The 25,713-nt window shown below is 41.7% G+C and overlaps 1 protein-coding gene across 1 annotated transcript in view; it reads right to left on the reverse strand.

Moving 5' to 3' along the window:
• Window positions 1–6,390: 6,390 nt before the first annotated feature.
• Window positions 6,391–25,713, reverse strand: part of KMT2C (lysine methyltransferase 2C) — a 184,553-nt gene continuing 165,230 nt past the window's right edge. The window contains exons 46-60 of the mRNA XM_018553120.1: window positions 23,639–23,777; window positions 23,399–23,546; window positions 22,402–22,580; window positions 20,325–20,461; window positions 16,480–16,729; window positions 16,114–16,247; window positions 15,875–15,979; window positions 14,031–15,150; window positions 12,406–12,542; window positions 10,534–10,676; window positions 10,150–10,318; window positions 8,853–8,969; window positions 8,084–8,157; window positions 7,207–7,315; window positions 6,391–6,628 (exon numbers count right to left, since the gene is read on the reverse strand). Coding sequence (XP_018408622.1) covers window positions 6,536–6,628; window positions 7,207–7,315; window positions 8,084–8,157; window positions 8,853–8,969; window positions 10,150–10,318; window positions 10,534–10,676; window positions 12,406–12,542; window positions 14,031–15,150; window positions 15,875–15,979; window positions 16,114–16,247; window positions 16,480–16,729; window positions 20,325–20,461; window positions 22,402–22,580; window positions 23,399–23,546; window positions 23,639–23,777 — 3,054 coding nt within the window. The 3' untranslated portion in view covers window positions 6,391–6,535. The remainder of the gene's footprint in view (window positions 6,629–7,206; window positions 7,316–8,083; window positions 8,158–8,852; window positions 8,970–10,149; window positions 10,319–10,533; window positions 10,677–12,405; window positions 12,543–14,030; window positions 15,151–15,874; window positions 15,980–16,113; window positions 16,248–16,479; window positions 16,730–20,324; window positions 20,462–22,401; window positions 22,581–23,398; window positions 23,547–23,638; window positions 23,778–25,713) is intronic.

The raw sequence follows: 25,713 nt of genomic DNA on the forward strand, positions 1-25,713 counted from the left end.
ATCCAGATGTTGGAGTACAAAGTAGTCTTCCTGCCAACTGTCCAATCCTGAAATGTGGGAGACAGAATCTGTTTTGCTTCTCCCTTTGTGACAAGACTACTGGTCGCTCCCTGGTGGTTGATGTACACCAAAAAAAGTAATTGTAGGTTGCCTTGAGACAGGGACCCGGCGTGACTCTCGAAACATAGGTATATGTGGATGCAATGCTGTTCTTAACGATACATTTGTGCGATGCAATTACATGCCTGGAGTGCTTGTGACGGTGTACCCCCTCATTTTAGAATGAGTCTTATGTCTATTATTATGCAAAGGAATCTCTGGCTTAAATACTGGTATGTCTGAAGTATTGTTGACTTTGCATCCCGTAATCTGGTTTTGGTGCAGCACCATATGATGCGATCACTTTGAGCACCCACCTATTATTTGAAGGCCTAGTACCATCTGGAGTGCAGCTTCATACATGGACTGCATCATTCTGACATGAGACGAACGATGTCCAGTGAGCCATCAACACAGTAATATAATGCAGGAGGTATGAGCTGCAACTGGTCCTTAACTTCACGGCCAGTAAGGATGGTTTCAGTCTTTAAGTTCCTCTGACCACACTCTCAGGGTTTGGGAAATGCCCATGACAGCAATAGCAGGCTGCAAGACCAAGCCTGCTAGGGAATGTCAAACCGGTCTTTCAACACCAGAATGTCCCCAACAGGAGCTTTGTTTAGGCAAGAAATGGGAATGCGCCAGTTCTACGTAAACTGCTCCTCTATGAGACAAACTTTACTTAATAATGATTGTTTTTCTAAGAGCACATTGGAGCGCTTCTCACATTAATCCATGAGCGCTTTCCAAGAGTATATTTAAGAATTTCCAAGAACGAGCTATTACAATTCCAGCAGCAGTAAAACAAATGCAACTAACTTCTGGACATCGCTGTAGGGATGACTGCAGTAATAAATGTTTATTTGGAAAAAACAAACCACCTAAAAAAATAAAAATCATCTATATATAAAAAAATGAATGTGAATACAGCCTGAACATATGTTGTCATTGTATGTTAGAATAACAAATGTGTAAAGATAGAGAGCTGCCGGCATCTGGGATCAGGCTGTAGTACAGTAAAGATATGACAAACATTGGGTACCATCATGAAGTCAAACACTGGCCTTATGATACACAGAAGCAGCCTGTGCTAAGCATGCAGTGTACGACCTCGTGTAGGATGGACATTATTTTATACTTCTGATGTGTTTGGGAAACACTTTGAGAGAATGTAAAATCGAACGCTTACATTTGTTTAGTACTTCGGGAGCAGCGTTCACCGACATTTATTACGGTTCATATTGCAGACAAATTCATTTGTTTGGACCTCCTCCTCTGTAGAGGAAAACCTTAAAGTCCAACTGAACGTTCAGCTTAAATCAGCAAAAAATACATTCCATGCGTTTCTAAAAATGTGTGCAGTTATTGTACAGTTTTTGTTTTCAGCTTCAGCCTGTGTAAAAAATAAAGCTGGGCTTGAAGATTTTTCCCTCCACTGTTAAAATAGACCCAAGCATGGGAATTGATGTGCTCCAATGAGACTGTTATTGAGTTCGGATTCATAGATGAGGAAGCAAAATAAGAGAAAGAGGACACATTTGGATTGGGATACGAAGAGTGACGCAATGTTCTCCATCCTCCATGGTGGAAGGAAGAATAAAGATTCCTCCATGCTGAATACCTGAAAAGAAGCATCAGCCTTGGAACTTCCTGTTGACAAAGTCCCTGGGTAAGGAATTGTTCTATGTGTGGGTCACATGATATAGTGCTTTGTTAGGCCTGAACACAAGTAAATTACCCAAATCCCTTTTTTGTATCTTTTTGCAGTTTTGCTGCTTTTTTTGTAACTAGTTTTTTTTATTACTAAAGGAAGTTTTTGCATATTGTAGGTTTGTGTGTATTTCCTAAAAAGTCACTGTAGAACTTTAAGGTAAAGAGTGCTTTAGCACAATAACATTTATTTATTACAGGTATTTATATAGGGCAGACAATTTATGCAGCGCTATACACAGTGCACATTCACATCACTCCCTACCCCAAGGAGCTTACCATCTAAGGTCCCTATCTCACATACACACAGGGCCAAATTAGACAGGAGCCAATTTACTTTTCTGGCATGTCTTTACACCGGGAACTATTTATTGGATGGTGTGCTGGCCAGAAAAAAGGTTGTAGCCCAGAGGCAGTAAATGACAGGTATTTGTAGAGTGGCAAGCAATGTTGGAAACCTGCCTGGCTGAGAGACCTCAGTTATTACATGAAATAGTTGTCAATGCAGGAAGGGGAGAGATCCACACTGCGAGAAACAGTCACACTTCCACTCCACCTCAAACTCTCACTTCCTGGCAGTGCGTTTCCCTGTGTGTGCCTAATAGCAAGGGCAACGGCAGAGATCCTACAAAATAGAAGAGATAATAGTGGTAGTTCAATTATCTTCTATGACATTTGGTCCTAGTACGTATGACTTTAGAAACTAATGAATGGTTTATAGCGGACCTTTACCCATCTCTTTATAATAACAAACACACCTAATGTTTAGTAGCGACAATCTACAAACACATACTTCTAGATAATTGCCGGCTTTGTAGTCTTTGCACACCTTATTTCTTTCCCAGTCTACAGCAGTGACCATGTTTACTAAGGGCTGATTACTAGCGCTCTTTTTACTTCCTGGATTTCTGGCACATGTGACTAGGCATGTGACTAGGACATGTGACCATGCACATCATCTCAGGGGAGGAAAATGCCTTTCCCTGAGATCTCATGAGATTACAGATAAGATTTCCCAGCAATGCTGTGGTGATGACAAGGCAATCCCAGTGTGCACTGCTTTGGTAAACTGAAGTCATTTTGCCCTTTCAGAGCAGGAAGTGAATGCTCTGCAAGTGGAAGTATTTCATAATCACAGCATTTTACACCTGACATGTCTATGTTATTATTAAAGGAGAACTACGAGGCAAGTGAAAATCACTCAGCCTCATAGTTCGGGCCGACGTGATAATGAAACTGTCACAGGTCGGCTCAATAGATCAGGAAGTGAGGGAACACATAGTCGCTCGCTCACTTCTCGATCCTGTCCATAGCGGGTACATCTAGATAGGCAAAGCCAGCTGTCACTCACGCAGCTGGGTGGATCTCGACAGTAATGTCGGGATCCGTCCCGGCTGCGGCGGTCTCAGTATACTGTGAGCTGTAGCTCGCGATATACTGAGCTTAGGGTGACAGGACGACGCTAGTTTATATCCTCCCGTGACCCTGAGAACTATGGGGAAAAACACTGACCCCATAGTTCTCCTTTAATCATCTTACATAGAGGGATGCATTGGTAGAATTTGATGTGAGTGTAAATGTCCGCTTTAAAGTCTGCTGTACTTGACAATTGTCCTGATATCTTCCAGCTGCAATCACAACCTTTAGGGTCACAGGAGGACATATACTAACCTCCTCCCATGACCCAAAGCTCAGTATAAAACAGGGGAGGGAATCCCTGCGGGGAGCGGTGACTGACAATCACCTCTCTCTGCAGGGAATGAGCGATGGTATGTTCGCTCACTTCCCAATCTATAGAGCCGACATGTGACAGTTTAATTGTCACACGTCGGCTCGACCTATGAGGATGAGTGAAAATCATAATTCTATGATTCATAATTCTCCTTTAATGGGATTGAGATCAGGACTCTGTGTAGGCCACTTAAGTTCCTCCACACTAAACTGATCAAGCCATGTGCTTATAGAGCCAGCTTTGTGTCCATGTGACTAAGGGTTTTCCCCAAAATGTTGCCACAAGGTTGGATGGGCACAGTTATTTAAACATGTTTTAGTAGGCTGCATACGATGCATTCTATGCCGGTGGATTGGAATTTGATGTCCAAAAAGTCCCTACAGGTCAGGTGTCCACAAATGTTTAGACAGATAGGGGCCAATGAACGAAGAAGTCCCCTGCACACCATACAGCAATAAAGAGCACAAGTAATGGTGGTGTTGGTAGTGATGTCCATGGATGGCGCCGTGCATATCCAGACGCCTGCCCTTATGAAGGAACCCTGCGTGGTTCCAAAACGTCGGCTATTGAAGACAAGTCACATGCTTCATTAATAAAAAGAAAACTTGGGATTTATTTCATCCCTTGAGTGCTGGTGATCATCATTGCTGTTTACTCCAGACATATAGGGTGGAATTTATCCAAACTGGAGCAAACAAAGTCTGGAGCAGTTGCCCAGGGCAACCAATCACCAACTGTCTTCAGTTTGTTCAGTTAAAAGGTTTAACAATGAAAGAGAGATGCTGATTGGTTGCCATGCACAGCTTCTATAGATTTTGTCTGCTTTGATAAATTCCCCCCTAAGTATATTGATAAGCACCAGTATTTAAAGGGGGTAATTTATCAAAACTGAGATGGACAATCTGGAGCAGCTGCTCACAGCAACCAATCAGCTTCTCTCTTCAGTTCTTTCACTTAAGCTTTGAATATGAAAGAAGCCGATTGGTTGCCATGGACAACTGCTCCAGATGCTTCCTGCTTCAGTCTTGATAAATCCCACTCAGTGCATCTTTCCTGAAAAGACGTAACACAAAGGTTATAGTTGTAAAATATTTTATTTGTAAATGCTGATCTTCTAAATCTGCTTCCACAAATTCCAAAACCCATAACACTCTGTATACTCCAAAAATCATTTTTTTCCAACATTAGATACTATTTTACAGGACAGAGAAAAATGAACTGTAGGACAAATACTGGTAGGATGTTGAGATATCTTACAAGAAGAAAAATATTCAAGAAACAATTTCATACAGCTATTTACCAAGAGAAAAAAAATATATACAATTCATTTCTTCTGTACGATAAAAAATACATCATGCCATATACATTACAAGTGACTGAATAGATCGAGAGCATACAGTCCACTTCCATTGTGCACACAAAAAGCTTTTTTTTACTTTTTTTCTTCTAATATTTAGCCTGTGAAGTGTCGGTACCGGGAATTTGAAGTAGAAAAAAAAAAATTCAAAAGCATATTAACTTTCTACAAGCAAACACAAATTGTATCTTTTTATTTTAGGAAATGTAAACAAAAAAATCTTACAAACTTTAAATTAATTTTTGCAAATCCTACCTCCAAAGTCCTGCAGTTGCAAGTATTGTATTCTACAATATATATATTTTTTTATTTAACAATAGCAAAAAATGCTTTCATGAAACGTTTTCCTTTCTTGTGATTTATGTATTAATTGGTGACCTAAACCTGACATTTTTTTTTTCTTTTTTTATGTATGCTGAAAGGAAAAAGGAAGAAAAAAAAAAAGCACAGCCCTCCTTTTGGGTAGTTTTAGCAGTTATTCACAGTTATCCAAAAATATAAGCACAAAGAACCTGACTCCAAAAAACAGGGATGTTACAATCTGACTTGAAATGTGAAAATGAAAACAAAACGGGACCGAACCTGATTCATGTTAAACTGAAAGGAAAAAAAAAATACATGCCGTTCTGGCGAGTCAAATTTAAACAGAAAGACGACAACTTTGTCTAAAGAACTTTTTTTTTTTTTTTTTTTTTTTTATTGGTAACTTTAAAAAAAAATTTTTTTTTTTTTTTTTTTTTTATATTGGTAAGAACTAAAAAAATATCAAGTCTTACATGATACAAAAAAATCATTGTAACATCCCTATCTTAAATTTTCAAAATTAGCACCCAAACTGCTGCAGAGTCTGGTAGCATTTGGTCAATCACTATTTTATACTGTATTATATTTTCAAATTATTTACACGTCTGTACAAAGTAACATAGTTTTTGTTAATTCTGCGAGTAACAGCAGCAGCTTGGCTTTCTTCTATTTTTTTTTTCTTTTAAAAAATAGCTTCATTCAGTTATCCAATAATAAATACAAAAAGTTTCTCTTATTTTACAGAAATAAAAAAAAAAAAAAAAACTACAATAAACTGACTCATGGAATCAAGTATTTTAAATGTATTTTTAGTGCAAGTTATTTTCCCTTAGCTCTATCCCTAAGGAAGTCGTTTCAGTACATTCCTTGTTCAGTGGTGTCTACGTTTATTTATTTAGTTTTCTTTATTAGAGGGCCTGCCCCTTTTTCATATAAGGCTGTGGCCAGCACGCTGGGCATCTTGCTTCGCTGGTGATCTCAGTCTTACATTCAGGTATTTGCCCGCTTGCTGACATGTTTCTTGACCCAGTAAAACATTTTCTTCAGTAAACATGAAGCAAAAGCACGGGACTCGCTCAGAAACCAGCCGCCTGGTCAGAAGACTCAAGAGAGGCATGACGGGGGCCTCCTCCTTGGTCAGAAGACTCCAGAGAGGCATGACGGGGGCCTCCTCCTTGGTCAGAAGACTCCAGAGAGGCATGACGGGGGCCTCCTCCTTGGTCAGCATCTAGTTTCACTTGCTAAGCAGGCTCTGAAGACACAAATGTCTCATTTGCCAGCATGTTTATCACATCTCAGGGACAAGTAAAACCATGGAGTAGCAAGGAATGCGTTCAGTTCATCCATTTCCGGCAGTTCACGGCACCACAGTGGCAGGGGATCTTGTGCTGATCATCTTCAAAATCAAACTTATAGTCATAACAAAGCTGAAACACAAAACAAACATCTGTTACTCCCGTGATGACCCAGAACCTCGACTTGAACGGAGGTGATAGGCCCTGAATCTACCCCACAATGATCTGTGACCACCAATACTGTGTTATCCCCCTCCCCCCTGAGGAACGTGTATAATGTACATGTCATTTACATTATGGGATGCCCACACCTGTGTCCTACCTCCCCTCTCCCATTCCAACCTCCTTCTTCTCTACCTCTTCTCTACACTTCACTTCCCCTCGAGTGGCCCTTCTGCATAGTCCAGCACCGTAAAATTCTAGCTCTCGTTCTTTTGAAGTTATGGTTCGGTGCTACTGAAAACTCTTGTTACTGGACATTTTATGAACTTTCTGTGCCTGATTAGAACATTTATGTGCCAATTCTGTTACAAATTTTTTCAAAATCAATAAAAAATTATAAAAAAAAAACCAAAAACTGAAACGTCTGCTCAAAGTTAAGGCTGTGACCAGGAAGTGGTCAGGAATACGAAACCCAACAGAATGGGGGGAAATAATTGTCTTCTGTTTTCTGAATGCATTGACTAGAGAATGAACAGAAAACATCGTACCTCTTCACCCTTTTGTATCCTGCGATTGGAGCTGATAATTATTTTATGTCCCTTCTCAAACGTTACCACTTCAGCCACACAGTTAGGCGCACATGAATGGTTGATATACCTAAAAACATAAGAGAAGCATTACTAGTTGGACAAAAGGTGAAGTATGTGATAAAACCATCGTCATTGACAGATTCATGAACATCCGGAATATACAGCACTATACGAAGGTACCAGACATTTTACTTTTTCATTCCCCAAAGATATCTAAAAAACAAATCAAACCATAGGCTTTGTACAACCCGACTACAAGAACGATGCCTTAGAGGGATGATGGACCAAGGCTTACAGACATTTGGCCCCAATAACACAGAATAGGAACCCATACCCTTATATGATAAGCAATCTGCTATGGAACCTTGATCATTCTACCCCGACTCCCGCTGCTGGGATACTGAGACATCTGTATTGTAATCTGAGCTTACGCTTGGAGCTCGGGATTAGGGAAACTGAAGTCTCATCATTTTACCCATATCATTAAAGAAATATCTGGTGACCTTGCCAGGAAGGTTCCTGTGATGGGGTGACAACTCTCTCCCATTTGTGCTCCTGCATTGTCACATGCACTCCTTGTGCAGACTACAATAGTCGTGCTGACTGACATATAGACCTGGTCCATCAATGTCACCATCAAGGAGCAGGTCTGCAGCAATGATGTGCAAAGTGGGGTGAAAAAAGTATTTTATGAAGAGCCCCCCCCCCCAAATAAATTTTCAGTGTTGTAACACTTTCTAAATGCACAGCACAAGCAAACATGGCGTCTCTGCATTGCTACTCGGAGCAAAGCTAACGAAAGAGCGTAAAAACTGTATTTATGATTATTACAAACCTTGCAGGTCCTCCAGTTAATGTGGCATCAATAACATGATCATTGTCGATGCGGAACATATATACACCACGATTCTGCAACAAAGGTTTCAGGAAAACAAACAGCTTTAAAATGAATACTGAATCAGACTAACGTACAGAACAAAGCGTACAGAATCCACCATAAATAAATGACTTCTCCCGTTCCTTATAATTGAGTGGATGGGACTATGTGTGATGGTCTGTGAAGGTTCTCATTCATCCAGGTCACGGTATATCTGTAAAAAATAAGTCAAGGCAACTGGACAATTCACAATTGAGAAAGCTGGTTGGATTACCAGTGAAACGTCTTTAAGAAAAATACAGCGAGTGCAGTTGCCTTGACTTATTTTTTTACAGCTACTATTTGTAATTGTAGTTTTGCTAATGTTCCCTGGGTCTTACCTGGAGATCCCGCCAGTCTCAGCACAGTTTAGGTAACTTCCTGCAACAAGGTGGCAATGCTAACCCACTGCCTTCAATCAAGCAGTATTCTTTTTCACCCTGCCGTGCAAAGGACTAAAGGATGCAATGGCAAGGCACTTCCGGGTTGTAGTCAGTGTTGAGATCTGCCCACGCCTCCTGCACCATCCCATCGGAGTTCCTCACACAGCAGCCATGAGTATGGGAGCTGGAAGTCTCTTACTGTGCAGGTACATCGCCTGGTTTTCCCCACCCATAGCCCCAGCCCTACAGACATAGAAGCAAAGTGATTTTAAAGTGCTGGGGTGACATCTACATAGACAGCATACCTGAGATTCATACAGCTTCTCTTTTCTATTGGCTACTTCATTGCGTATTATGGTTCCAATGTATTCAATCACCATAGTGTGCTTTTCAATATCTCTAGCAGCATATAACCCCAGACCCTAAAAATAAAAGAACATGGAGAAAATATGAGATCTCAGAGAACATAGCGATGTAAACAAATAAGATGATAAAATGTATTAACAGTCTCGTCTCCTCTCAGCTAAAAAGAATGGATTCACTAAGGTGACCCTGCAACTACAGAGTGAACACAGCAAAGAGGAGAGGCACCATACTGACCTTTCCTGGGGCACTGGACGGATGCTGCAGTAACCAAAGCCTTCCCAGGTGTGTGAAAAACCTGCTACCCGTTGCCCTCGGGGGCATGAGTTACCCCAGCACGCAGCAGGGGAAATAACTATTCGACACACTGCTGGATGGGCCAACGTTTGCTTACCCCTGCGTTATACTCTTCCCATAGGCATGAAGCCAGGCAGAAGGGATACGAACTGATAAGATTTTATTTACGTTTAGTGTTATTAACATGACAAGTCGTTTTCTTTCCTATATACTTAGTCTGATATCACAAAGGCAACCCTAACGCTGGCAACAACTTGCTGTGCCAGTGGGATGTCGCTTCTTCCTTAGCAAGGAGATTCAGGGCCAGCGGGAAAGCGATTCCACAGAGGTAAGTACATGACTTGCTGGTGTGACCTTAAGATGGCACACCTCTACTTCAATGCTGGAAGTTCGCTTGTAACCTGATTGAGGAATCCTTTATTATTATTGTTTTTTTATACATGTAAATCAGGAAAATTCTGCACAAAAATGGGATGCTTTGGAGTCCCGATGCAAGCCAAGTGCCAGCTGCTTTATAAATGGGACCCTTAGGGCTCGTTTCCACCAGCCCACGCGTCTACCACAATGTCCTTAACCTAACCCCTTTAATGCAATGCATCAGCAACTTATTTACCAAAAGGAAACCGCGGAAAGGAAGATTTTAGTGTGGATTGTTTCTGTGCCACAAATATCTCTGACCACCAACCTAGCCGTGAACACAATAGCTGGCAATGGAGATTCCTCCATACACTTGGTTGGATAGAAGAATTGATTGATTTTCTCTAGTTTAGCTACCAGACTGTATGAGAGAAGATAGAACCAGGAATAGCTGCTGTTACATGACGGGAGCTCAGTGGCTGCTTTTTATGGACAGAGCTTTTTCCTTTCACAACAGTACTGTGTGTATATTGTGTTTTGTCTGTAGTGCTTTTCATGCAGCCTTTGCAGAGAAAAAAAACCAACCTGAATCCGAGACCTAGCCAGGTAGACATTGGACTTCCATTCAGTCTTCATCTTCCGGTACTGAGAGGATTTGGAATGGACGAACTGCTTGCTGTATGGAGCATTCAGTTCTCCTGTAACTGTGCTCTGAAAGGACTTTGAAGTGCTGGTGCTATTCAAGGTGTGAGGCCTGCAGATAGTCACATAACACCACACAGAGGAAACTGAAGATTACTTTTGCTTCAGGTAAAGTGCAAACAAAGAGCAAGCTAGTGCAGACAAGACTGCAGCGGTATAAACGCACAAACAGATACACAGCCAAAGACAACAGAGTCTGGAAACAACACATAGCGTTAGCGATGCCTTAAATCCGGGGCTGTACAATGTGAAATGAAAAGAAAATACCTTAACACGAACCTCTTGACATGATTATTCATCTTGGGTTCGGAGCGGGCACACCCAGTGGGATTGATGGCCAGGGGGAGCTCCATCAATGGGTTCCGCCCATAACGGAAAGTGTATTTTTCGCATGCCTCAACTCCTGGGAGCTGCAGAATGGAAAATAAACCACAAAGAACATAGATGAGAGAGGAAACTTCTATACACAGGCATCGGCACATTAAAGATTTCATTTTCCAATATGATTAACTTTGTTTTAGGTCAAATGATGACAACTCAAAAGTAACATTTTTCTTTTTTACAGCAATTGTCTTCAAGCTGCTGCCACTGCTCCAACCCGAATAATATGTAGATGCAACGTACTGACGACTCCTAAGAGAAGGTGGGGAGAGTGTGCCAGAGGAACGTAAACACTTGACAACAGTGGTGCGTGCGTGTGTCATTTGGATATGTATGAAATGAAGATACAGCTTTGCCGGAAGCGCTCTGTTGTACGCACACCAGACACACAATCGTGTTTTGTACAAACCTACCTGTCACACCCATCCATGCAGCAGCAGAAACAAAGCAAATTCACTCTTCTTAGGCTGGCCATACAAAGCTCAAATTTTGGTTAAAGGTTATGAGGCGAGTGCTTTTCACTCACCTCATAGTTCTAGCCAACCTGTGACAATGAGACTGTCACAGGTCGGCTCAGTAGATCGGGAGGTGAGCGAACACATACCGGCGTTCGCTCACCTATGCGAGCAGCAGCTCGCGGTATACTGCGGCTTCTCATTATACAAAGGCCAACTGCGCATTATCTTCATTACCCATAATCTTTATTGTAAACACATTTTTCACAAAATATAGAAAATCCAAATGACAACCCCTCAGTAGTTTTATGCATTTGTTATAAGTGTTATTTTGGGACCTCAGTGTTCCGTTTCCTTTAGTGTTCCTGCTAAGATTCACACACTGGGAGCGGACATTGATGAGGAAATAAGAACAGCTTCCCAGAGAAATCAGGACACAGAAAGATACATCAACATGAGGTTTAGACAACGTAAACGTTTAGGTAAAAAACACTCAAAGAAAAAAAAAGGATATTATGTGGTTAGAATCCAATTTAGAAGCTAAAGTGGTACCAAGGGGTTTGAGGGACAAAGTGGTCCCAGCCGAACATCTACAGAATGAGAGATTTCTGGAGAAGTGGAAAAAGCAATGTATACGTCATGGATTGGCAGTTACGAGATTCATTTTACAGGAAGAAATCCTCCAACTCCAGGAATTACAATGAACGAGGAAAGCTGCAAAGTATTAGATCCTTTTAAGGAAAATTTACTATTTGGAAAGCTAAATTAAGTTTTCCTCAATTCCTTGGAATTATTTAAAGTAGTTTTTGGCTACGGGCCACTGGCCAGTAAGTACTTAAATGGGGTGAGCTGGTATTGTGTGATTTACCATAGCGCTACTCTCAGAACTTTGATTCATTTCTTATTTGTGAATCTCTTCTACCCTACAAATGTCTTCCCCGTTCACCTTGCTATATCTCTCCTCTCTCTACCCTCCCACCATGTATCACCTTTTCTGGAGCACATTACATCTCCCTCACTAGGTAGGATTTCTGAAACCTCAGAGATAAGCCCCCCGTATACTAAATCTATCTATTGGGCTTTCTTCCACCCTCTACACATATTTCATCGCCAACACCGATTGTTTATATCATCAATGGCACCATGCAAAACTCCTCATCTATATTGGAAAATGTTATGCTACACTGTACATCCATGTTCAACACCAAACTTCTCTTTCTTTCTTGTATTTTATTAACTATATAGTAAAAATTAACAATTTTCACTGCATTTCGGGAAAAAAAACCTTGTTCTGTAAACATACCGATTCTGCGATCCTTGCAACTGCAGATACAGTTAAACCGAAGAGATCTTCTCCTTTCAGGTAAATTGGAAACAGCCTGAGAATTTCTGAACCCTTTCTGCAGTTTGCAACAGGTTCCAGGATTTTGTCCCAAACTCCTGAAAAACAATGCAACAAAGTATGACCATGCAGCCTGTAAACACATACACACTTGTAAAACTAAAAGTTTGTGGTCACCTGACCATCACACCTATATGAGATTGTTGGACATCTCATTGGAAGACCATGGGCATTAATACGGAGTCGGCACCCCCTTTGTGGCTAGAACAGTCTATTGTTCTGGGAAGGCTTGCCACAACATTTTGTGTTGGTGGGAATTTGTGGCCTTTCAGCCAAAACAGCATTTATGAGGTCAGGTGCTTCGGCTGGATGAAAAGACGGGCCTTTCAATTGTCTAAAATGTCTTTGCATGCTGTAGCATTAACATCACCCTTCACTGAAAACACTGGAACTCGCATACTTTTGGCCACATACTGTATCTAACAATTGCATGAAGAACATATTGGTGTGACATTAAGGAACTGGAAGCACAAAAGACAGAATACATATATATAGTAGTACAAGCAGCAAGGCAGAAGTACAGAGTACAGCTAACCCTCTGTAGACATGCGGCCCATTTCAAACTTTGTCCCTATGAAAGCAGTCTCCCACTCCAATCCTACATGCCATTATCATTGGAGATTTATGAATCTACAACATCAATGTGAAGATCCAGCACAAAACTTCCTCCGCCTCGCTGACTGTTGAATTGGCCAAACTTCAGAGGCACTGGGCTTCACACTTTTTTTTTTACATGTCGCACATAAAAACGAGAAGGGAATGTGGGAGGAAGATCAGTGTTTCGTCTAAAAACAAAATGCTGGGAGGTAAGTTTTTATTGCAGAATACACTCTGTATGTCTATTCTGCCTGCCAGCAATATACTTTGAATTGCGGGCCACGGCAGATTATGGGGAAGTACAAATGCCTAACACTGAAAACATGAGCGCAGTGTGAACTATTAAATGTTCTTTTATTTGTACACTGAGCCGAGCATGCGCAGCACAGAGTACACTCTCCGCCTGGGCAGGCCAATCAAGAGAATGACATGGACCCAGAAGAGGGCTAGATAAACATTTCAGTAGCAGTAACAGAGTGCCAAAGCATGGCGGTCTGCAGCGGCCCCTTTGGCGCTAAGCCTGCCATGATGTGTCAATATGTTGCGCATGTTTAAACAATATGGCTGTAAGTCCTCACCACCATAATGCAGATGTAGTTTCATTTTATTATTTGAAGTCAGTGCCTTAGTAGCTAGTGAAGCCAGGATGAGGATGATGGCCCTTACAAGACTTATCTGTCCCCCACCATAGTACCACTACACCCCGAAATCCAGAGAGTGCTTTCATGGACGTATTGACTTATTGGTTACAAGCAATACTAGCTGGCCCAACAGGCACATGGGACAAGGAGATGGCAGGGCCAAGGGTCAGGAAGCTGCAAATTGTAGAGGTGCAGGGAGCTATTCAGTAGGTCAAATTACTGTTGCAGGTATACAAAATAAGAACGTTGTCTTTTTCTTCTGTGTTGGTCTATTAACACATCCCTCACCTTTTGGTGTAGAATCGGTCAGAACCAGGTCTTCATGGCCCTGTTCATTCACTTTGATGACAAACAATGGTAATCCATCTTTCTCTTCGACAGAGCAATGATAGCGGCAGCGTCTGTTTGCATAGCGCATGCTCCAGTACAACCTGCTGGCTTCATATCCCACTGGAAACAGCGCTGTTGCAGAGTGGAAATCCAGCATTTGCTGTGGTAGCAGCTGACCAATTGCATGGAAGATCAGACTGCCGACACGGAAAGTGTGGTCACGTTCACCGCGCTGTACAATGCTGGCAATTTGTCGCACCTCATCACGCAGAACGTAAACTCTACGAAAGACTGCAAAATAAGTCAGTTCTTGCTCATGAGCTCCCTTTGGCTTGTGCATGGGGCAAAGCATAGTCTTGTCTTTAAAAAACATGCATTGTGCTTTTATTGCACAGGTGAAGTGGTAAATATTGGTGCACCTTAACCTGTGGCAACCGCTGGTGGCTCCCATTTTATGACAAAATACACACTTCATCTGCAGACCTCGTCTTAATGCCAGCTCCACATTAATTAAGGCACCAGCCTGTGTCTCATAGACCTCAGTAGACCAAAGAGCACAGTTTAAGTGGACCCAAAGGTCAAGGTCAAGGTTGAGAAGCCTTGCGGATCCATCTGTCATTCCATCGCCTTCTTCATGGCAGAAACAACATTTTCTAAAATCTTTGGGCATCGGATCTGGCTTTAGTGATGTCCCCAGCTTTTTCAAAAATGCATCTATATCATCTTCACACTGAGGCTTGAAAGGCATCTTGGGAATAACTATCTGAATATTCCATTTCCTCCACTTCATTCCTTTCCATTTCTTGCTGACGGGACGGGAATCATCGTAACCACTGTGCACGGCTCGGGGCCGCGGTTTTAACTTCACAGTGACTTTCAGTTCATCTGGCTTTGCCTCAACTTTAGCGGTTTCAAAAGCAGCCGGAGGAAAAGAGATAGGAGGAGATGAAGGTGGTGAGGCCTTCTGCAGCAAAGGAAGGCAATGAACATCCAGGGTGGAAGTGTTGTTACTGTACTGATGACAAGACTTTGGTTGAGGTTCCTTCAACAACGGAAGAGTTAAGGAACGGTCCTGCTTCTACAAAACAGATAATAAACAAGGCATTAAAGGCATAGTATGTGCAAATACCACGAGAACTTTTATGAGTACCAATACAGAAGTCACAGCTTTGTCAGTTGTGGTAATGACTAGAATCACTGTACACACATTTCATTCTATTACTGTTGGCCCTAAAGTTCGTTATAGAAGCACAGGCCAATGGCTGCAGCAATACATTATGTAAAGATTCTGTTCTGTAATTCTGAATCTAAAGCCCATGTGGGGCCAGCTCTATATTTAGAACAATGAACCCCAAGACACCTGAAAATGTGGGTATACTAGAAAAAGACATACATTCGGTATCATAAATGGGACAAAAAAGTGCACAACTACTGTAGCAAAAATCAATCCACATTTCCCAGATTTGCAATAATCAACAAAGAAAGAGATCAGTCAATAGAATGTGAGTAAATTGCAGTATATTAAAGACATTTTATATGAACAGATCATAAATGGAGGCTATGAATTTTTAAGAATCTCAAAACAATGCAACTTAAAGCAAAGACACATGAATCTGCTCCAGCTTTACAATGTGCTGAGAACAGTTTAAACAGATCTCAAAGCACTCCAAAGCTGGAACAAATGCATGCTTTTGTGCTCCTTTGCATTTGGTTGACTTTCATGGCTAGTGTACACGACTTCATAGAAAATGATCTGTCAGAGCGTTAAGTAGTCTTTTATTGTCTATCATTATCTGAATTACCTTGTTCTCACTGCACTTGGCTTGTGCTGCAGAATACAGCAAAAAGCAGTTGTTGCTGCAGAAGACAAGCTCACCATCCATCTGGCCAGCGCTGGGAAGAAACTCCTGTGACACATAAATATTGGTTAGCCAGGAGAAAAGCAAATTATTACCATTTGTTCAGCACACACTGCCCAGTGCTATGCTTTCTTCAAGCTACTCACTATATAGTAAGAATAACACAGCCGTGTGATGCATACCCGTTTAGGAAAATTGATATTCTTCACAGATTTTCGGACACCGCTTCCTAAGACCACAACTTTGCAGTGGCAGCACCATGATGGCCTAAGGGTTGCAGAATCTCCCAATACCCTGGTGGTATTGTGTCTATATCCTGGCATACCTGGGAATATTATAGAACAATAAAACACTGATCTATCCATGGTATGTTTGTATTATCAAACATTCTTCCTCATTTTTATTATATAATACATTAAAAAGTACAGTAATATAGTCCTAGTAATATATCTTACATACTGATAGTATTGTTATTTTCTACCACTATATAAAACAGAAGGCATATATGATTTTCATGTTACACAATACAACCTGAGTTCAAAACTCACCATTATTATTTGGTATGTATGGCAAGTTGTGGGCCTTCATGGCATAGGGTCCGATAAATCTGGCTGGAGGTATGTTGCCAGGCCTGGGACGGTGGCGTAACAGCGGATTTCGATACTCCATATTAGAGTGCATACTGTGCCCATTCATTAGGATGAGAGAACCAGAGTCTGGAGCGCTGCTCACTTCATAGCTGGTGGGAATGTGGACTTGTAAAAGATCCGCAAAGGCTGAAACTACCCCGCTGATGTTCTATACAGAAAGAACATTTGGTGGTTACAAAAACATAATATGAACAGATATTTATCTTACCTGAACAACTGTACATATGAAATGTGCTCTTATGGCAATCTAATTCATGAGGAGACTGGCATAGCCTTGGAACTCTATGTAAATCTGTTGAGGGTCTTCATTGCTCATATGTGGAAAATTACAAACACAGTTTATATAAGTTCTCTTTATTCATTACATTGTTGTACAGTCTATTGCTTTTCTTACGTGAAGCAGTATTCATCAAAATTCTTATTCTATGCTATCTATCCTAGTACTATCTCAAAAGTGAAATGACCCAATCCTATTAGCCAATCTCAGGTTTCTGATTCACTAATGGCCAATCAGAAACCTCCGATCGGGGGGGATTCTTTTATTTTTACCTGGTAATCCTGCCAGTAAGACACGTTTCTGTCCTAGGGTAACAACACTCACTGTTTTGTATCTATGGAGGAACAGTGTTGTCACACTAGGACAGGGACTGCAGAATACCTCCTCCTCTGCATAACATAGAATGGACATGTTCCATAGATCCTATCACAGAGCTGAAGTGGGCATGGCTAATAAAAATGCACAGGACAGTAGTGGATATCTGACAGAATATACAGGTATGCTTTTGTATTTGTTGAAAAGATATGACCAAACAATTTTAATGGTATATTTAAACAGACCGAAAGGGATCAAATAAGAGATGTTTATTGTTAGGGTTGACATATACTTAAAGAGTAGCTGCAGCCAGCTACACATGTAATAGACATACTACACAAATACATTTTCACCTGCTCTGTAAGCAAAATAGATATGCCCTAGTGATCCCCCTACATGCACTGTACTATAAGACAGCATATCATGAATCTGAACCAAGGTCATGTGAGGAGTGTAAGATGTTAGTTCACCCATAGTTCATAATGATAATGCTGCACACTTCCATCAAACACACTGCTGACCCCCATTATCGCATTTCACCTTTATGGGCTTAGTCTTAGAGATCTCTACGACTAAGCCCGAAAAAGCCCCAAGGTGGGCAGTCTACAAGGCTGGGACGGCAGTGTGTTTATCAGAGTTGAAAAAAAAAAGCTTTGACTCATGGTGAGGCCAGTGGTGCGAGTCATTTTAATTACGGACTATAGAAAGGTAAGGAGCGTGCATGGGCTCCTGGCATACACCTGCTATACATCTGGACTGCAGGGCTTCTAAGGAGTAAGGGGCGTTTACATTTTTCCATGATATCAGATTATCCATACTGGGACATGGCCAGGTCTACTGACATGCTCCATCCACAATCGTATCGCAGGGAAAAGTCATTTTTGGATTGAATCTCACATATGTGAGAGCTAGAAAACAGTCTGGACTGAGGAGTATCAGATTCTTGGACACGCCACAGAATCCTTTTCTTGGAGTCCATCAGGGGACACAGGAAGTCCTAAACATTTGGGTTATTCTGCTGCCTACAGGAGGATTAGCTGACGGGCAAAAAAAAAAAAAAAAATAGAAATAAATTAGGCCAGCCCATGGTATAAAACCTCCTGCTACCAACATGCCTCAGTTTTCCAGCAAAGCAGTACCAAGAACATGATCAAACACAGAGCAGTGGGACCTGTGTCCCTCTATTGACTCAGAGAAAAGGATTCTACGGCTAGTACAAAAATCTTTAGGAACTGGGGATTGCCTGCAGCTCAAAGAGCCACCTGAAGAAGCTTGCATCTAAAGCTGGCATCAGAAGAGGTTGAAACGTCTACTTGGCAAATGGAAGACCAGGTGGCTGCCTTAAAAATCTGAGAAACAGAGGACTGTTGTGGAAAAGCCCTGGTAGACTAAGCCTTGACTGGAAATAGGGGAACCCGATCCTTGACCATAAGCTCACACAAGTCTGTCTGAGCCACCTAGAAACAGTAGAACTAGAAGCCAGGGTGCCCTTACTGGGACCTTTCAGAATGGCAAAGAGAATACATCTTGCAGAATGAAAAAGTGGCAACATTGCCTGACTGAGGTTGGAGACCGGAGAAAAGGTTGGCCTAATACTGGACCAATTTACCCAAAGCTTTGGGATGCTTGTCAGGTGACAAGGTTACATCACTGACAAAGTAACCTGCACCTCAGAGTTCCTAGGATTCCCCCTCCCAAGCCTGAAAGGCTGGCATACCTTGCCAGGATCTTCCAAAACCCAGGGAGGAAATATTTCTCTAATGTCAGAGCTGGATACCAAAGCCACCAGGAAAGGGACCTCCTGGTCCTTGATGTCAAACAAATCAGTCTGTTCTGAAACTGGACCAACTTTTCCCAAGATGACAAATGTTGCATTGCAGATTCCTTGAATAAAAGTGAGCTTAAAGAACTGCCTGTGAGGAGGCCACTGTCAGACCCAAGTCACATGCAGAAGCAGAGAGTTGGATGGCTGATGGACTGAAATTCACAAACCTTAGACAGGAAGTTTTCTCCTGAGTGAGGAAACCCTGAACCAGTAAGTGTCAAGAACTAGCCCCAGATATTCCAAGTGATGGGTCGGAATCCATCTGAATATCTGCAACATCTGGACAATCAGGGAATCATTGTCTGTCAAAGCCCTTACAGACTGTTCATTCAAGAAGAGGTCGTCTAGGTAGCCATCAGAATACCTCAAAAGCATAAGAGGGCTAACACTGGAGCAAGGACTATGAATAGGTTGGAGAACAATCTCTGAAAGTCTTCCAGCAGGGAGACGATGATCCCTTGAGCCAAGAGAGCACATGTTAGAGATTAGCCAGATGTTGAGGCGAAACCAGAAGACTGGAGATGAGAAAGTGAAGAGGGAACAAAACTTGAGCTTGTAACCCTGGTACACCACCTCTTGTGCCCAAGCATCTGGTATGCAAGGCTTCCAAGTGTACATAAAGGCTAGTAGACTTCCCCCCACTCTTGAAAGTGGAGGCCTGCTTACATGCTGATGGGTTTAGCAGTGCGTTTGGCTGACACGGAATACCAGGTCTTGCCAAGCTTGGGAGGGCTTTACATGGAAGTCCTGAGCTTAGTAAAACGAAAAGTAGGGGACTTGCAATGCTGCCCCTTAGGGTTCTTTGACTGTAGAAGGCAGACACTCTAACCGCCAGTAGCATCCTTAATGAAACATCCGACATGCTGATCTTCCAGTTTCAGGGTGTAAAACACTATCAAAAAGGGCCACAACGGAATAAGAGCAGATGGCTGTGACTCCTCTAAGAAAAGCATTCAGTAAGTAGGCATCAAAGGTTCCACAGCTGGCATGTTGGTAGTATAATACCAAGGGTTTATACCTTGGGCTAAATTTTTGTTTGCCAGTGTTCAATCCTCTTGTAGGTGGCAGCATAACTTGAAGGTTAAGGGCTTCCTGTGTCCCCCAATGGATGAGCAGCAAAGACTTTTAGTCTTAGTGGCTCTTTCTCATCAAATTGTCTGAGGGAAGAAACTGCCTAGGTAAGCATGTAATGGCAGAGGAACACCCAGGACTTTCTTTTTAATCCTCCAATAAAAGAGAAAAGCTGATACATTTTTACTAGGCTCTTCCTAGAACAATGAAGAAAGCAAGACAGAAAACCATGAAACCAGATAAAAGATCAGTTACCTCAGCGGCAGTAGGGTGCAGTGTGATTGCCACAGATATCATGTCAGATTTAGGCCCATTTGGTGTATGGCTAAAGTGTGAGCCAAAAAAGAATGTACCAGGTTCTCTCTTAAATCCAAAGTCCCTGGCTTCAGATCCTATGACAAAAATTAAAGAACAGAGGTTAGAGATGAGGGACAAATGAAAAGTAAATAATTTTATTATGTACATAATTCCGTTATCTGCGGTCTGAAACGATAAAGGGTTACGAGGCCAAATACATTACCCCACCAGTGGTTGAAGCCTCTATGTGTGAGGGCCATATGAGGCACAGGAAGAATATAAAAATGCTTCTCCTGAGAGCACATCATCATTCTACCCAGGAAAATGGAATAGTGCTGGTCATCCCCAGCAGCAATCTCGTACCCTTTCTAAGGCCCATGTCACACTGGCGAACCTGTTGCTGGTAAGAACTCGCCAGAGGCAGGATCGCTTTACAGGACACAGCAGGCAGTGAAAATTCTTGCCAGCTTGTATGGCGACTGGATCGCTGGTGTGACATGGGCCTACCAGCTTTCAATTGGAAAAATTATTGTACAAATGTAAAAATGATTGCAGCAATTTACCACATATAGATGAAAATATTCTGCCATTTCAAGTGATCATCCAATTAAACCATCAGATGTATGCCATCCACATTAGAACATACTTTTCATAATCAAAGTTTTTTTAAAGCTAAAACCCAGGCTAAATAAAAATAAAAGGCATATGTATTTTCACCTGAATCCTGAAGTCCTCTGCTTATTTTGTCCTGATACATGCAGTACTCCAGCATGAAACATTTACTGCACTTTGCCACTGTGCAGGAGTCTTTTATAATAAAGATCAGTCACTACTGCACTGCCTCCTTGCACAATGTAACTGGCCTTGTAGACAATCTGTAGTGTATGGACCTTCTGGGTCCAACCCTCAGCTCTGCTCTTTGCAGCAGATTAATGATGCTGCCGTTACAAGGTGATATCTGGATTTGTAAATGCATTTATTGTATACAAGGTGGACTTATATCCTTTATGGCTATAATGGGATATACTTTAATTGTTTTTGTACCTAGAAAACTGCTTAAAAAATATTTGATAAGTGACATGAGGAGCAATTGTGTTGGAAGCAATGATGGTCAATTCTGCCATTCTAACAAGAGTTTCCACTTTTTGTAAAATTTGTCCCAACACAGGTAAAAAGCAAAATGAAAGCCATTTGGTATGCCAGGCAATTCAAGAGATTATTGAACCATTAGAGTGTGGTGTGTATGGCTAGCATAAATGTACTATATATATATATATATAGATAGATAGATATCTATAGATAGATAGATATATATATTACAGTGAAAACCATAGAGGCAACTATATATTTTGATATAATTAAAGCAGAATTTAAATATATTCCCTAATAGCCACAAAGGATATAAATTCACTTTGTGTTCATCAAACACCTTTGCCAGTTATTCCCTTGGGAAAGTAGCAGAGACATCACCACTGTGCTGCACAGAGCTTGTGCTGAGAGCTGTGGGAGGAACCCAGCAGACCCATCCAATACAGGCTGCCTGCAGAAAACTAAAGAAGGGGGCAGATACAAGACCAGTCACCCTACACAAGGAGAGAGAGCAGCAGTGACTGCACACCAAGATTCAGGTAAGGATACACAAGCCTCTCTTATTTAGACAATATTTTGCTTATACCAGAGTTCAGCTTTAAATCCCAACTAAACCTTCATTTTAAATCAGCTACATACATTCCAGGTACATCAGAGGTCCAACACCCCCCCCCTACTGTTTTAGACCAGCAAAGCTCATGTTCCCTGCCAAGTGGAGAGTTCTGGCTTTCCTGCAAGCATGCTGGCATGTGATAGGCTTCTCAACTCAGGCTGTGGCTGATTTATAGAAGAAAATAAATTTAAGACTTTGCATACCATTTGTTCTGATGTACACGGAATGCATTTATCTTATGTAAACTGAAGGTTCAGTTAGGCTTAAAACGAAATGAATGGCACTTTCTACCATTACTGCTATGCTAAATGTACAAAGAGAAAAGAAGAGCACCTTTTCCTGTGCTGCTGGGAAGGATTGGAATGATGGGGGATGGCGCTGGATCTGGAGGTTCTTCTTTCACTAGTGACAAATCCGGGTACCTGCTAATTTCCATTCCAACCACACTCTCAGGAGACGAGGAGGGCACAAAGCTGTCAGGGCTGTCCCTGCCATCACAGTGATCCTGAACCCTGTTGAACATTAAACACAAACAGCTTATTTAAACACAGACAACAAAGCAATTCATCACGCTTAAAGAGTAACTTTGTGTGACAAAGTTACTCTTGCTACTATCCATCCATGACAGCATTAGGCGGTGTCAAATCTAATGCAGGCTTTTTGTATCTCATGGGAATTCCATGGCCATTTTGGGGACTCCTATATCCTATGGCAAATGAGGTGCTGCCATTCTACTTGCAGCATTCTCAGTGTAAAATAAAATTGAATAGGAGTGGGACCCCCTCTGCAAGTACACCTGGGAAAGCTGGCTAATACATCTTACTTTACGATTCACTGAGTTTTTTTTATGTTGTTTTAGATAGAATGGGGAAGGGTTAAAACCCCTATCACAAGCACAACAGGAAGGAAAATTCTCTCCTAAATAAGGAAAATCACTTCTTTCATCGCTGGAATAAGTCTCCTCATTGGAAGATTTTCCATCTATCCTTGTTCTGGGGACAACTTAATGTTACATTTTTTTTCTCACTATTAGTCCTTGTGACAACTAGGCCAAGACAACTAGAGTGGGTGAATCTCCCAAATGGGGACACAGATAGAAATAAAAAACCTGACAAAGAATCTAACTCTTTGACACTGTGTTCAAAACAAAAAAAAATATTTTTGCTTTGGATAAACCTAAACGCCCCATCATCTACACAAATATGTCAAAGTCATGGGTCCTAAACCCTTAATGCTTTTTGAAGGCCAACACCTTTCCGTGTTCCCCTGCAATCTGTGGTTTGATAATGAGGAAGAGTTAACTTGCTATGCAGTCTAGTAAATTGCTCACCTCAACTCCTCCTGATTATTGTGTGGTGGTGTCGGTAATGAAGCTGGGACATCCACTGATTTAGGTCCCTGAGTAATGGCTCTAGCCAAAAGATCATCCTGGGACCTGAAAGGCAGGTGGAACTGTTTGGGTCCCAGAGCTTTGGTAACTGAAATGAAAAAGCAAAAATGTTTGTAAAGATAACAGCAGTACACAGAGTACGACATTATGTTTGTACGTAATAGGTAATATCAAAGATACCATGTCCTCCAAGAATGGCAGCTTTTCCTGCCAGTTCTTCAGTGGTGGCATAACCATTCACCATCTTTTGACAGGCCACTGGTGGTGGAGTAGGTGGCAAAGAGGCTGGAGGTGTGGGCGGATTACTGAGATTATTTTGCTGTTAAAACAAATAAAACAATTGTGTTATAAAAATGTGTTACAGGGAAATAATAATAAAAATTAATGTGTAGACTAAAATGCACCATACTGTATAATTCATTTCTTGGAGTCCATTAACGCACAGAGGAATTCAGATTCAGTCAGGTCACCTACAGAGGACTGGACAGTAGCAAACAAAAAAGTGTAATGCAGCTCCCAGAATACCACCTTCTATACCCATGCCTCAGTATTGTGGTAAAGCAATACTAGGGGCATGAACACAAACACAGATGGGTGGGACCTGTGTCCCTTGATGGACTCCAAGAAATGGATTTTATTGTATGTAGAAAAATCCTATTTTTTTATCATGTCTATTAAGCAACACAGCAGATTAGATATCCAGAATCAGTCCGTCTGAAGGTAGGGCAACACAGTACAAAACACGAACAGGCTTCACTGGGAGGTCTAGGGACCACATGCAGTCAGTACTGCACGGGGGACTCCCACTCCTTCCCTTAGGCAAGGGTACTGCAACACCTAAATGGTGTCCAATGGAGTCCGAAGCTCATAACTTGGTCAAGGTTGGCCTGGGGATGGAAGTATTCCAGCTAGTTGGATCCCCAGGTAGCTTGTGCAGACATGCTACTCCCACATAGTAGCAATGAAACTAGGCCCAACCTGCAAGGCACGGTCTCAAACCCAAGCAGCTGGTGCTTATGAGGGTCAGACAGCCAGAGATGACCAGGGCATCAGCAACAGACTGGAGTTCCACATTGGGCTTTGCAAGCAGGAGACGCAAAGGGATGGTGCTTTCCAAATGAATGGCAGGAAAGAGCACAAGCAACACTCCGAGAGGATGCAGTCAGCTCTCAGACACTTAATCCTTGCTGCAGTAGAACCAATGGTGGTGGGAAATTTGAAAAGCACCCAATGGTGCACATAGTGAGGTAGTGCTGTAGCCCAAATAGCCTCACTAACAAAATCAAAGACTGGGTCACGCTATGGGGTTATGCCACAACTCTGGACCATAAAAGAGCACCGTAGCTTTACCAATAGAATCAGGTCTAGATGTAATCAAGTAACACAGTGCAGTGCCAGAATGTTACACTCCTGGCTAGCCATGCAGATACACTCCAGCTGGACCCATGTACAGCCTTCAAAGCCAAACTAAGGAAATGCCAACCTAAATAGTTGCTACGTAGAGACCAGTTCAAGCAGCAGTGTGATAAGGAGCCTTGATATGAGTCAAAGCAAGAAAAAGTCCACCAACTAAATTGAAGAACCAAAAAATAAAATTTTTACCAAAAAAAAAAGGTGTCCATCCTCCTAGAACATAAGTGAAATCTGAGGCATGCTGGTTAGAGAAAGGGTTATACTGGGGGCTGGCTTACGATTTTCTTGTTTGCTAAATGTCCACTCTTCCTGCAGGTGGCAGTGTAACCATACTATATCTGAATTCCTGTGTCCCTTAATAGATGACAAAAAAAATTCTACCAGAAAAAAGCAAACCCTTAAAAAAAAAAAATGAACACATAACTAAACCTAAACAAATAGTACACATTCTGAAAAAAATGCACACACATGATTTGCAACAAAAAAAAGTGCAGGGCACATCAATTTTGTGACACAACAGGTATGCTCTAACACCTTATTTAGATTATCTAGAACTAACTTATGAAAAGTGATCATGGTACAGGCCTACTTTATAAGGGAGTTTACTTTGTACACCTTTGATTAGGGGCTTCACGTAGCAACACATCTTTAAGACCTGCTCGTCTTTTAATTTTATGCCATCTATAACTAAATGCAGATATGGAATTATAACGCTCCTCACAGCAATGATTAGATACCTGCATGTATGTGCAGCTGTTGCAGAGTTAGATCACCTGTTTGCCTGAACCAGAAGTCCAGAGGTTATGTGGGACAATCAAAAAGGTAAGAACATATGCTAGAGA

This window comes from Nanorana parkeri, unplaced genomic scaffold (assembly GCF_000935625.1).
Source record: "Nanorana parkeri isolate BGI_ZX_2015 unplaced genomic scaffold, ASM93562v1 scaffold110, whole genome shotgun sequence".
NCBI lineage: Eukaryota > Metazoa > Chordata > Amphibia > Anura > Dicroglossidae > Nanorana > Nanorana parkeri.